Source organism: Amphibalanus amphitrite, unplaced genomic scaffold (assembly GCF_019059575.1).
Source record: "Amphibalanus amphitrite isolate SeventyFive unplaced genomic scaffold, NRLGWU_Aamphi_draft 000012F_arrow, whole genome shotgun sequence".
In the NCBI taxonomy this organism is placed as follows: Eukaryota; Metazoa; Arthropoda; class Thecostraca; order Balanomorpha; family Balanidae; genus Amphibalanus; species Amphibalanus amphitrite.
Genome location: NW_024881508.1, coordinates 641,505 through 654,858, shown reverse-complemented (window position 1 = coordinate 654,858; position 13,354 = coordinate 641,505). Strand labels below are relative to the sequence as shown.

Genomic DNA, 13,354 nt, shown 5'->3' with positions numbered 1-13,354 from the left:
CGCCAGCGGCGGCAGGTGGGAGCAGCAGCCGCCCGTCACGTCGACAAGTACCGCAGCTACCGTGCCGTCCTCACCGTCGTCGGACTCTACGTGGTCTTCCTCGTACCCTACGACGTCACATCGGTGCTGGCCTTCTTTGTCGACAGCCCGCTGCTGCAGAAGGTCAAGGCGGTCTCCATGGCACTGCGACGCGTCATGTTCATCCTAGACGGCTGGATGTTCGGCTTCCTATGCTCCGAAATCCGACGTCGCTACAAGCAGCTATTCTACTGCTGCCAAAAGACTGGGGACTCTGAGGGCCTGGCTGCACCAGCGGCAGCCGGAAGAGTGCGGCGATTGTTCTTGATGCGTGGCCGCACCGCGCAGGAAGGGAAAGTTGCTTCATGCGCGGCACTGATTGGAAGCGAGCAGCTTCCGAAGGTCACCACTCCACCTCCAACCTCAAGAGAGACCACGCAGAAAACGGTATTCACAATCCATGTGAGAAGGGCATGGCCTGACGAGCCGGAAACAAGTGGAGAAAATACCAGGGATCTAGCATTGTGGGAAAGCCAGAGAACCGAAACGCTAAAGACCAGTTGTATGTCAGTGTAATTGCTTCTGCACAGAGTCTGGTGACTGGCAAACACTTGCAACTAGAGCGCCAATCCCTGCAGTAACATCAAATACCTTGCATATTATGGTGACAGGGGATGGGAGATGTGACGAGTGACGACATCCGCTGAAACAGACTGAGCTACCCAACGACGTTGTTAACTCACATACTTGTTCAAATCTCTATAAGGTACTTACCTCTGTCTGGTAAATCTATGGGATGCCTACCGCCTTCTGGCAGCGAACAAGCCAGTGCGACGGAGCGTAGTTCGCCGGACTTATCGGTTTTCTTCTACATATGCCCGGTCAAGGAGATACATGTAGGTATGCGCATACGAGTAGACCCCTGTATACCGGATACAGAGGTATACAGGGTCTGTATTGGGTCTGTATACGATTACGGTGTACTGAGGTCTATGGTATGCATGAGCCTCGCGGAGAAAAGTGTGTACGCCGTTACGAGACGCAGCGACTGGTACCCAATTTGAAGGTTTTAGGTCATCCGGTGACCTCTGAGGTCAGGTGAAGTGCCCCAAGGTATGGCTTCGGCTTTTGATGAATAACCTTGAAAAAAATGGTCGCAAATTCGCAATTTTGGCATAATCGTGTTTGTCGTGGTCACTGGTCAGGTGCGTCGAAAATTAAAGTTTTTGTTTGGTTGAGGTCAACTTAGATTGTTGACCTCAGGTGAAGGTCAGGCTGGTGAAAGCCAATCATGTTAGGAAGTTGATCAGAGGAGTCCATGATTGCATTTTATTCGATTCGGCACGCCACGTTCCAGTTAATGTTCAGCTGCTAATAAAACGCTAACACATCCGTCAAGATGGTCAATAATAAACAAATGCAGACAGCACACTTCTCCAGCAAATTAAGCAAAAACGGGTCGTTTTAGGAAGGTATTTGCTGGGACAGTTAACAGGCCGGAGCTGCATTAAGTTGTTTGCGCACAGAGGCGCTCGAACAAAATATTCTTACCCAGCATTGACAACGGATCAGAAGCCATCTGTCATCCAGACGAATCCCAGATGCATTAACAGAGCAGGAATGCTTGCAAACGTGATGAAAAACAGGTAGTAGGTCGTTCAATAAGTACGGTGAAAGGTGCTTTTGTTCATTTATCATTGCTCATTTATCATTATTTCGATTTGTTTCATTTACGTTGCATATGAATGCAAGCATCAGGTGCCCACTGAGTCACACAAGTTATGAGTTTGTTTATGGCGACGTGAGGCAAGCAGCTTGATGGGCTATCGCGTGAAGACTTGCGATTTTTATACGAACTTAATAATCCGTAAATTGTAATATCCGTAGATATCCGTAGATAATAAATATCCGTAACTTGTGATGCTTATTCGAGTTCAAAGAGCCTCAAACACAAATAAATTATATAATAAATATATCATATATTAACTAAATTGGCTTGAAATGTGCGAATTAACAAGAAAATATAGCAGCAACACGCCACAAGGGACCCAACATTCACACAATAAAGACCACTTGGAACAATCAGGGCGATTCAAACCCGAGGGCATTCGGTTCACTAGCACGCGAGGCGGCGCATAAGATACGGAGAAAACGAGGCAGCCAGCTCACCATCACAGACATAGCACACTCGCCCCACACCCAGAGCCGCTCCACACACACTTAGATCACTCACACTGACAGCCACTCAGCAGCGGGCACCGCACGTCACACGCACATCTCAGAAAGCTCACGGTCGCCCGTCCCCTCAGAAGACACCGCACGCCGCCTACCCTCTCACCTCGCCCCCTCAGAGACACCCACACCACCCGCACCGCACACCCCACAAGTTCCAGGCTCCGAGCCACCCGCCGCACCCAACTCACTCTTCTGGAGCCACCCGGGTGTCCGGCCCACTCAGAGCGAGCTCACGACGCCTGCGCCACCTCCGGTGTCAGCGAGATCAGCGAGTTGCTGTTCTCGACCAGGTCGGCGAGCGAGACGCGTCCGCGCCGCCGGATGAAGGTGGCCACCGCTTCCAGCTCCGAGGTGGGGATGTAGATGAACTTGCCGCGGTCGTCAATGACTCCTGTCCGGAAGAGAGTGGCAGTCAGCGGACGGAAGGAGTCGCACCATAGAGGAGCATCCGTTTACCGACAGATCCGTCGCAGTATGGTGAGATTTGGTAATGAGAGAGGGTGCCACCGGATGAATCGCGTATTCGGCGATTAATTGTGCGTAGGGGAGGTTGGGGTAATTGGGCCGCTTTTTTTTAGAAAACGATATAACTTAAAATTGACGACACCTTTCTGCATTTTCTCAACGCTGGCAGGTGTCGCATTCATTTTACTTTACTGGACAGTGAACTTGAAATGATAGAGTAATTACTTATATTGACATTGTGACGCATTACAAAGGTCTGCAAGGCGGCCAAATTGCCCCACTAGCAGGGTTATTTGGCTGGGGGTGTGGGGCATTCCACGATAGATCGTACCAGGCCCGTCACCCTCATCTCTCAGATTTGAATGAAAATTGGTACAAGGGGTAATCACAGGCCCCAAAAACACCTGCCAAAATATCAGACTTCTCAGATGAAAACTTTTTGAGTTACATTGCATAATATTTTCTAAACTTCAGATTGTAAGGGTGAGTTTGATGAGCTATAACTAAAAAACGAGCTAAGCAAGCAACAAACGGTAAACAGCTTTGAACTAACGATGAATCAAAGATTAATACAGTATTTTTATAATTGGAAAGAAAAGCTTTACATATTGAAAAAAGTCGTAGTATTTTTTTAAATCGTCTATAATGGCCCTTGGGACCAAAATTTTTGCCATTTTTATTTCTTCAAAATAAACCTCAGGTCCTTTAAAATCGACATGCAAAAAAATTAGAAAGGTGTTCTTTCTATAAGTTCCTCATTTAAATGTATACAAAATGGGTTTCCGGGGGTTCGGTACGACCCCAGCTCGCCGTTTCGCCTCTAATGGAGCTAGAACCTTGCGGAAAAAACGAGCATGTGCGCCGTTACAAGATGCATCAAATGATACCACATTTTAAGGTCTCGGGTTCATTGGTGACCCCTGAGGTCATTTCAAGTGACCCAAATTACGGGTCCGGTTTTTGATAGATAACTTCGCAACAAATGGTCGCAGAGCCGCGATTTTAGCATCTTTGTGTTTGCCTAGCTCCGGCGCGTCGAATGGTATGCTGTTTGTTCTGGTGAGGTCAGCTTAAGTCGCTGACCTCGGGTCAGCACACTGCCGTGTATTTGGCTCCGCTCCCCGACCGGGCGGCCCAGCCGGCAGCCAGCCGCCGGGCATCACGTGACCGCCCCGAGTCCGCGGCAAAGCCAACCAGCGCGGCGCTGGACAAACAGCGCCGCCACAGAGATGGTTAACAGTCCGGTCAGGCCACGAAGCTGGGTGAATGAGATCATATTGCACATCATTCGATTCGCAACGTCTTCCCGAGTCCATTGGTAGCTTTCCCGTCTCTCTAGCTCAATTTGATCGAGAGTTATTGACGAAAAACTCTTATGACCCTAGTGGCGTACGAATGACGTCACGCAAGGTCAACAATGCAAAAGTGAGGCAAAAATGACTTCAATTGAACTTTCAGTAACCAGTGATGTCACTAGGCAGCTTAACCACACCATTTGTAGGCTCTCTTCCGAAATCACAATTCGAGACCATTACGGTGACGCAAAATAAGTACATTTATAGAAAGAACACCTTCCTATTTTTTTTGCATACTACTTAAAAATGATCCAAAAATGTTTTTAAGTAAATAAAAATTCAAGAAAATTTGGTCTCTGAGGCATAAAAATGCAAATGAAAGGAAACTCGAGGTGTTATATATCAAAAAAAAATATAAATTTCAAAATTTTAAAAATGCATATTATTCTTTGTTTCAATGCAAGTTCAATGCCGTATAGCATTTGGCGTTTGGATTATCCGTCTTAGAGTTACAGCCCGCCAAACTTGGGGCTGCAACGCAAGATCCAAAACATGTTATACACTATAACTCAAAAACCACTCATCTGATAAGCCTGAAATTGTTACAGGAGGATTCAGAGCCCCTGATTACCCCTTAGACCAATTATTGTTAAAATCCGAGAGATGAGGGTGTCAAATTGGAAAAAAGTGGTACGATCTATCGTGGAATGCCCCAGGGGTCAAAATCAAAATAGCCAAATTAGCGGCTCTAGATGCGAAGACAGTTTTTTACGAATAACTTTTGAAGTAATCAAGCTAGGCCAAAACTTCGAGTACCATCGTAATTCTCTCGTCAATCCGCATCGAAAGATATATGTGTTGACCTTGAGAAGTCAAGTTCAAAGGTTGACCTCAGGTCACGTTACATCAGGTCGCTTGACCTCAAGGTCACGTGATTTCAGGGTCACCATGCATATCATTCGATGCACCTTGGCGAGCTGAACAGAATGAGACCATTTTTGCGGCTGTACCATTTTTATGTAAGGATTTATTCGCAAAAAAACGTTTGGTAACCTTTGATGACGTCACATGCTCTTACAGTTGACCAATCGGAAGTAAGGCATCAAAGCAGGGATGCGGAGCCGTGGAAATTTCAGACGGCTCCGGCTCCGGCTCCGGCTCCGGAGAAAAAATCGGCTCCGGCTCCGGCTCCGGCTCCGGGTGAAATGTCATGGCGGCTCCGGCTCCGGCTCCGGCTCCGAGTAAAATGATCCGGCTCCAGCGGCTCCGGCTCCGGCGGCTCCGGCTCCGGCTTCTACTCAGTACATCCCCTATGCGATCAATTAAATGCGGGTGGAAGAAAAAAGGCGATGGGATTGGTACACGTTGCTACTGTATTTGTATAACAAGGCTATTTTGAATACCACATTGTTTTACGCCTTGTACTGTCAAACCGAGCTAGGTAAATAATTGTTTCCTGTTCTACTGTTATCTATGTTTCCTCTTAAGAAAAGGAGCCGGAGTCGCCCCTTTTTTGACGGCTCCGGCTCCGGCTCCGGCTCCGGGCTATATTGTTTCACGGCTCCGGCTCCGGCTCCGGCTCCGGGCAAAATATGCCGGCTCCGGCTCCGGCTCCGGCTCCGCATCCCTGCATCAAAGTAGTCAAAGTTGGTCATGAATCATTTCATTTATGGTACAATTGACCATGAAAACTCGGCCGTCCCAGCATAGTGACCATGAGCGCACCGGCCAAGTTGCCCCGCTAGTCCCGGCCAAATTACCCCATATTGCCATTCTGAAAATTTTTGTCTATAAAGTCATCACGGCTTTACGGAATTAGATGAAATTGCCATTCGTTTTTAGCACAAATACTACATGTTATACCACTTTGTAAACAGAAGTAAAAGTTACCATTTTCTAATGAAATTAACGTTTTATTAATTTTGAATAAAACTACGAGGGGCAAAGTTTTGAAAATTGTCCTCCAGTTATTTTTACACATGACAAATGAATAGAGACTAGAGCTATTTCACTCACTTTTATTAGACATCGTACAGGTGGGGGCGGCCAATTTACACCACCGGCCAAAGTACCCCACTCTCCCCTACCACAGGAGGGAAATTAACAAACTGAAATAGTTAATGGCAGCCAATGATTCCCCGTAGGCAAGCGGTGGAAGATTGCCGAGTGGGTACTCTTCGCAGTCATCCGAGCTTACAACTTGTAGCTCATGGAAAGCCAGCTTATTCGCTCCACGAATACGGTCTCAGTCACTTAGCCGTCGATACCCCTAAATTGTCGGTACTTTTCTCGCACTAAGCCGATTAGTCAGCTTCCAGTGCGGGCAGGTACGAAGTTATGTTCACGTCAGAAATGGCTCATAAGCCCGCGGCGCAGCTGCGCTCGGACCTCTCTCTCTCGCCGTGTTACGTCTCCCAGCGATCGATCTGGGCCTAATCCAAACCACTGCTCGGCGCTCGCCATCCCTCCATGCCTGTGTCATTGGCAACGATATACAGGGTGTCCGGAAATTGTATACCCCTCCATCAGCTCGCCGCCATAATTAATAAACAAAGAGCCCCCGGGTCTTGGTTAAGGCACCGATTTATCCCCTGCCCTGTCCTACCCATTCCCTCATTCGCTTTGGCATTCCATAGATCAAGATGTCCAGAGTATCCGCGCTGATGTTCAGCCACGCCTTTCACAGGTTCCTATAAAGTCCGTTTTATGTGGGAGCTGGTTCAATCTTTCTGAGCTCTTCCTTCATGATTCCCCATAGGTTTTCGATCGGGATTAGGACAGAGGATTCTATTTGACTTCCCACTTCATTCCATTCTTCACCATACCTTCAGCGCGATGACGCTTTGTCAGAGTTTCTTTCGTCATAGTAGACACCATGCTCAGGTGCGAGTTACGCCCGCCAAACACTGGCCCCTGGCGCCTCGAAAGTGTCAAGGTCAGGTGACTGGGTTAGGCCATGTGACTAACGGACAGCTGAGGATAGCCTGAGGCACGGTCTTAGCAAATTTTTATCAGTTCTTAAATCGCACGGTGGGATTATACACGGTGGGTATAATATAATATATACGTAGCTGAATGAACAAGGAGCAAATAATTTCCGGACACCCTGTACACAGAAACTGATTGAAACTGACACCGACACTGACGTCAACTCAAACGGATACAGACACACACACACACTGACACCAAACCCGAACGATAATTATGGCGCTGACACCGACAGTGATGACACCAAATCCGACCGATAATTATGACAGTGACACTGACACCGACACACACCGATACCGACCGATAATTATGACACTGACACCGACACTGACCTGAGAGTGTGCCATCAGCCATCAGGGTCTGGAGCCGGTCGATGGCGTCCTGGGTCTTCAGACCGAACTGCGCGGCCAGCTCCTCCAAAAGGACCACCTTTACCCGCTGAGGGAGCGACGGACAGTGGTCAGAGACGGCGGTAGGACCACTTTTACCCGATAAGGGAGAGGGGACAGTGGCCAGAGACGGCGGTTGGACCACATTAATGCTGAGGGACGAACAGGACGGGTCTGAGACCTGACGAAACCAGAAAGTGGAGATGGGAACGACATGGAATTTTAGAAGAAAAACATGCGTAAATTCGAGCCGTAGAGTGGGAATCCTGCAAATGGTGAAGACAGGGGAAATTAAACGCAGGGTTGACAATTATTTTGCGTAATGACTGTGCCGATGACTATTAATTGAAACTTTACAATGGATATTATGTCTCCTGAATATATGGCGAGGTAAAAGAAAGGAGAATGAGATAGGTCAAATGCAGTCAAAGCGGATGAATCAATGCTAGCACGAAAAACAATTGATAAGTCAAGGAAACGTTGACAAGTGACGGCGACATGATCTAATTACGTATACCCACTGATCGCGCACTTAGAGGTAGAAGATATAGACAATACCTCGACAACCGATGGCGAGAACTGACAAAGAAACATCATCATGTCTATAAGTCATGATATATCATGATAAAAACCGGCACGCATTTTGTCAGGTATCGAACGAGCAAAACTAAATAGACTGACGAATAACAAGGCATCTTACTTTACCGCAATGCCCCAGACTGAGGGCGCCCAACCGCGCGCTATTTACCTTGATGTAGTTGAGGAACTCCTGCAATTTGCTTTCCTTCTCATCCTCGAGCTCTTCATCGAAGCCCTCCTCCTCCACGCCGAACGCCTCCTTCATCTTCAGGTACTCCTCGTGCTCGCGACGCTCTCGCTCCTCGCGCTCCAGCCGCTCCTGCTCCTGGCGGGCGCGCTCCTGCTCCTCCTCGCGCTCCTCCTGGCGGCGGCGCTCCTCGGCCTGCAGCTCCTGACGCTCGCGCCGCTCCTCTCTCTCCCGCTCCTCTGCCTGACGGTGCAGAGCGGCGGTGACGTCAGCTCAACCGGGCTCAGGATGGCGACAAGGAGGGGAGGGGCGGCCCGTCCGCAGAACCCGGCCACAGACACCAGCTGAGCCTAGCACAACAACCCAGAGAGAAGTACGGCCTGCCGGCTGTCGAGTAATCCGACCAAGGCACGCGTGCCTTGCGTGTATCGAGGCTCGAGTGTGGCGAGTTGGAGTGGCGGCTTGCGAGGATATTTCGGGGAGGACGCAGGTGGCAGACGCCTACACGCCAGCTCTGGGAACAGAGAGGCGCAGCAGGTTTGACTGGGAATCAATTGAAGCACTCCCTCCCCTTCTCTCCCACTCCCTCCCCTTCTCTCTCTATTTCTCCTCACCTCTCTCTGCGCCTTTTTCTCGGCCTTTGCCTCCAGTTTGGCGAGCTTCTTCTTTCCGACCTTGCCCTCGGGCAGCTCCACGGCTCCGTGGTCCTCGTTCCCCGACCCGTCCGAATCGTCACCCGCTAGTGGACGGACAGAGAGCCCCCGGGGTCAGTTCTGGTGTAATACACGGAGGTCTTACTGTCGAATATCACACCTGACCAGTGAACAAACTGACCAGACTATCAGCACATGAAAGATAAATTCGCCTCCTTGCAAAATGCACTGTATACTTCGGTCTTGAGCAGTATGATAGAATCAAGCAGCTGTCTGATCACAATAATTCTAGAGGTACAACGCAGATTTGCAAGACTAAAAATGCAAAAAAACACCTATCACTTTATAGGCGTTTGTGACATGTGATCGGCTGACCTGACCGCACAACGATACTGGCTCCTCGTGGAATGCTCGGAGTCTCCTTACCTGCCATCCTCATCCTGGCCCGGTTCCTGGCGGTCGCGGCCCGCCGCGCCGGCTGCACCACGGCGCCAGCGCCCCTAGCGGCGCCATCCCGAACTCGAGCTTCATTGGCAGGTGGCTCTGTCAAATGCACCACCCCATGTGAATTGGTTTAGTTGACACTAAAGCACACAAGGTGGTGACTTGGATGCACCAACAATTTGTTAAATAAAATAGGTAGATAGGCATGACAAATTTTCACATGCTTTAATATCTGAATGGACTGATTGATGAAAGGGGAAAGGCTGATGTACACTTCATTCACTAATGTACAGAAGACCACCAAAGAAGAAAAAACTGGAAATAAAAATGAAGTTCTGGTGCAGTCTGGCCTGTGCAAAAGCTTCTGGTTCTGGCTTATTGATCAGGGGACATGTCTTTCCTAGCCAGAAATAATGATATGAGCTTGTTTTTCTGCTACCACCTACATGGCCCCTTAATAAAACACTGTTATGCATTGCACCCACGCCCGCAGCCTTCCGTTCATCTCAAGTGTTTCTTAAAAATTAAAAACTCCCTGTTGTACCTACTGCTTGATCCATAGAGCAGGTATTGATAGAAGGCTTAACCTAGGCAGCTAACCATCATGATCAGCCCAAACCAGCTAAGTAAATTAGTAATTGGGCCCTGTTTCACAGCACTGCAATACAGAGTGCTACGCATAGCAAAGTATTGGGTTTCCATGTAAAAATCAACAAACTTGGATGCTCGTAATGCTGAAGGGTCGAGACTAATTCCACACCAATACACCGCTACACGTAGCTCACTAGCAGCGTGCTATGGAAACAGTGCTATCAGTAGGCGGAACTATGGTCAAGCGTACCCATTTTCGGGAACGCATTTTCGTTCCCATGTTTGGAAACGATAAACCCAAATATGGGAACGCCATGTAGGAATTATTTAAAACAAGAAAAAGAACCGTTAAATGACGTCCAAAAAATATAAAACGATCGTGAACCGCCTGATATTTGTCTCAATATTGTTGGGAAAGAGTTTGATATTGTAAGGCCCATCGTAGTTTCAAATCGTTCCCCTATTTCTAAAGCAGTCCATCATCCGGGCCGCGAACCCAAATTTGGGAACGCTATCGTACACTGGCGCTGCAAGCGTTCCTTATTATGGGAACGGCGTACCCAAAATTGGGAACGATTTCACTGACGCCTTTCAGGGGCTCTTTTCATTAACAAGCATCATGTCCAACGCCGCAAATTATTGTTAAGCAACAATCATCAGATGACCTTTCCGGCAAGACCGTCGCATGTTTCGCCCGGTCTTCTGCGCTTTTATTCCCGTCGATCTCGCAGCGGGCACGCCCCCCTCTGCAGGATTACGTAATTCACAACGCTCAGCGATGTTCAACAAGGTCTTCCATACCTATATCCACCGTCCGCGCCGAGGGTGGAGACATGTCAAGCACCTGTCTGTTTATCACCGATAGTTGACGAGCACAAGGAAGTATCCAAAAATGGGAACGCTGAATATGTTACACCCTCAAAACACCTAGTCCCATGGAAAATCTAGTTTTTTTCTTTCTTAATGAGTGTAAGTGGCAAAAGGCCTGGTAGGATGGGCACGAGGAATGATCGAAATCAGCATAAAAATTATAAATAAGCCACACAGAGCGACCTATATAAGAGAAATTCCCCCAAAACGATCATGCTTAGAAACACGGAAGACAAAAACCACGCTCATGACGCAGCTCCTTATAAAACAATGCTTAACAGCTAGCATCCAAATAAAATATGTCTTTCCGGGCTGATAAAATACAGCTGAATAATTTTAAACCACTGAAACTGAGTTTACAACAGCAGATCGGTAAAATCACTGACGTTCCATGCGGTCGTGCGCCCCGAGACCAAAAGTCAACAATATTACCTCGGGACTGTCCGCGTGTTCGCTTGCATATGTCAGCATCTGGTGTCGCTAGTATGAAACTTCATAACCAGGCGAAAATTATTATACTTGACCTAAAAATGTAAAAACGCTTCATTTTCCTTTAAATTGCATGTTAAATGTAGTATAACCCATGTTTTCACCATTCCGTCATTTCAAAAAAATCATTAAAAATATCATTCGACGGTCAATTTCTTTGTTCAACGGTCAGATTAAAGATAATTTTATAGAGATTCAGTAGATACTTAAATTAGCGTGCACTTTTTTGAGACGTGATGCACTAATGAGTTTTAGTGGGCGAACGGCCGAAAAATTACCTTCCGTTCCCGTAAATGGGAACGCCCGTTCCCATATTTGGGAACTCCGTTCCCAAAAATGGGAACGTTCCTATATTTGGGTACTCATGACCATAGTTCCACCTACTGCTATGGAAACAATTAACAAACTGACGAAAAATTAAGTAGCACCTACCTAGTCATTCAAAGTAGCCTCAACCACCACAGGTTGAGTGTAAGATCCTATATATTGAGACAAAATTAAGGAATGTCATCAGTTTTTTACCATATAGGTGGGTACCAAGGTAGGTAGGTACTTCAAAATCAGTCAGTCAGCTCAGTGAGTGGTTCATGAGAACTCACCTGTTTGCCGGGATTTGATCAATGCCAGAATAAATATACAGATTGTCAGAAGTGGGGCAAGCACCAGTAAAATGCTAAGAAAATCCATTTCAAGCATATAATGGATATAAAAAGTAGCTCAATTTGTACCACAGCTGTCTTGTGATTTTGGAGATTGTCAAGTTTTTTTTTTATGTAACGGAAACTGTCGCAGCCGCGCCATACAAGCAAACAGGTGACGTCATTTTTGTCGGAAGATTTTAAGCGATTGGTCAAGTAAGAATTTTATTAGCAAATTGCTAGGCAACAACCGATCACATTCAGGCAACTCAAACTGCCGCAGAAACTGAACAAAATGAGCTACAAATTGCGAGCAGCTGGCAGCATTTCCGAGCTTTCCGAGTTGACATTTCTCGGGTGAAATGCTTACTTCGAAATCTTAGCTGCGTTGCGGCATTGGCGGTTATGTGCGGCGTGTATGCCGCATGATTAGTAAGCGGCGACCACTAAATTAAAAATTCAATAGCTTCGACCTGTTTTCAATGGATAACACTGCATACCAAAAATGTCCATCGCTCTCGTCATAGGATATTTAGATTTAAATAACTAACTTATCTACATCATTGTTTTGAACCAAATTAATACTCAGCCGCGAACGTATAAGGTATAACCCCTTGCCGTTTCACTCCTGATCAAGCTAGAGCTTCGCGGAAAAAACGAGCGTGTTGCCCGTGACGAGAGAAAGCCGATGATACCCAATTTTAAGGTCCTAGGTTATCGGTTGACCTTCCAGGTCAGGTCAATGACCCAAAAGGCGGGAAAATTGGGACCTGTTAGAACGTCGTAGTGTGGCTGCTATGGGGTTTTTCGGGGTGCTGATCACGAATATCATGCTAGTTTTGATCACAGATGATGTCTTCATTCATTTAGGCCAGGTCGGGTTAGGTCAGGTCAGGTCAACCAGTAGAGGTCCTGCCAGGTATTTGTAGTAGGTGTCAACCGCCTCTGACAGCCTCGTAACATGTTACGAAGGCACCAAAACTACTTTGTAAACGTTCATGTGGTTGCTTAATTCGAATTCAGCTCGAAAAAACTGACCTAGAAACATGTCAAACTCGAAAAAGTGAACCGAGGTCACCAAAGGTCAATGACCTGACCTGACCTTCAGGTGACCTTGACACCCACCCTAATGCATGGGGGCAACACAGGGTTACTTTTAAAGGGGGGGAAAGGGGGAATTTCCCCCCTCGAAAATTCCGATCCCCCTTTCAAATTGTGTCAGAATGGCTAGGGGGGAAGGGGGAATTTCCCCCTTTCAAATTTATTTTTGAGCCCATTTTCAATTACTTCGCTATTCAGATTCTATAATCATCGTTATTCAGATTCCAGTCATCAATCAACGTTGCTGGCGTAATATATTATCAATGGCAGTGGCACCGCCCGGGCGAAACTTGGAATATCCGGCAGACCTAAGCACTGGCACAGCGTGTCTTCATAATCGGAGACCCGGGTGTGACTCCCCCGCAGCGCCCGAAATCGACGAAAATTTACAGTTTTTTAGGAATAAAACGAA

The 13,354-nt window shown here is 47.3% G+C and overlaps 1 protein-coding gene across 1 annotated transcript; it reads right to left on the bottom strand.

Annotated features, from left to right (window-relative positions):
- Positions 1-1,973: 1,973 nt before the first annotated feature.
- On the bottom strand, positions 1,974-11,983 carry LOC122382893 (DDRGK domain-containing protein 1-like). Its single transcript, XM_043368807.1, has 6 exons — positions 11,803-11,983; positions 9,236-9,352; positions 8,771-8,895; positions 8,139-8,399; positions 7,334-7,439; positions 1,974-2,644 (listed from the first exon to the last, which is right to left on the bottom strand). Exons 1-6 carry the CDS (start codon positions 11,897-11,899, stop codon positions 2,484-2,486), a joined length of 867 nt encoding a protein of 288 aa, XP_043224742.1. The 5' UTR covers positions 11,900-11,983; the 3' UTR covers positions 1,974-2,483.
- Positions 11,984-13,354: the final 1,371 nt, after the last annotated feature.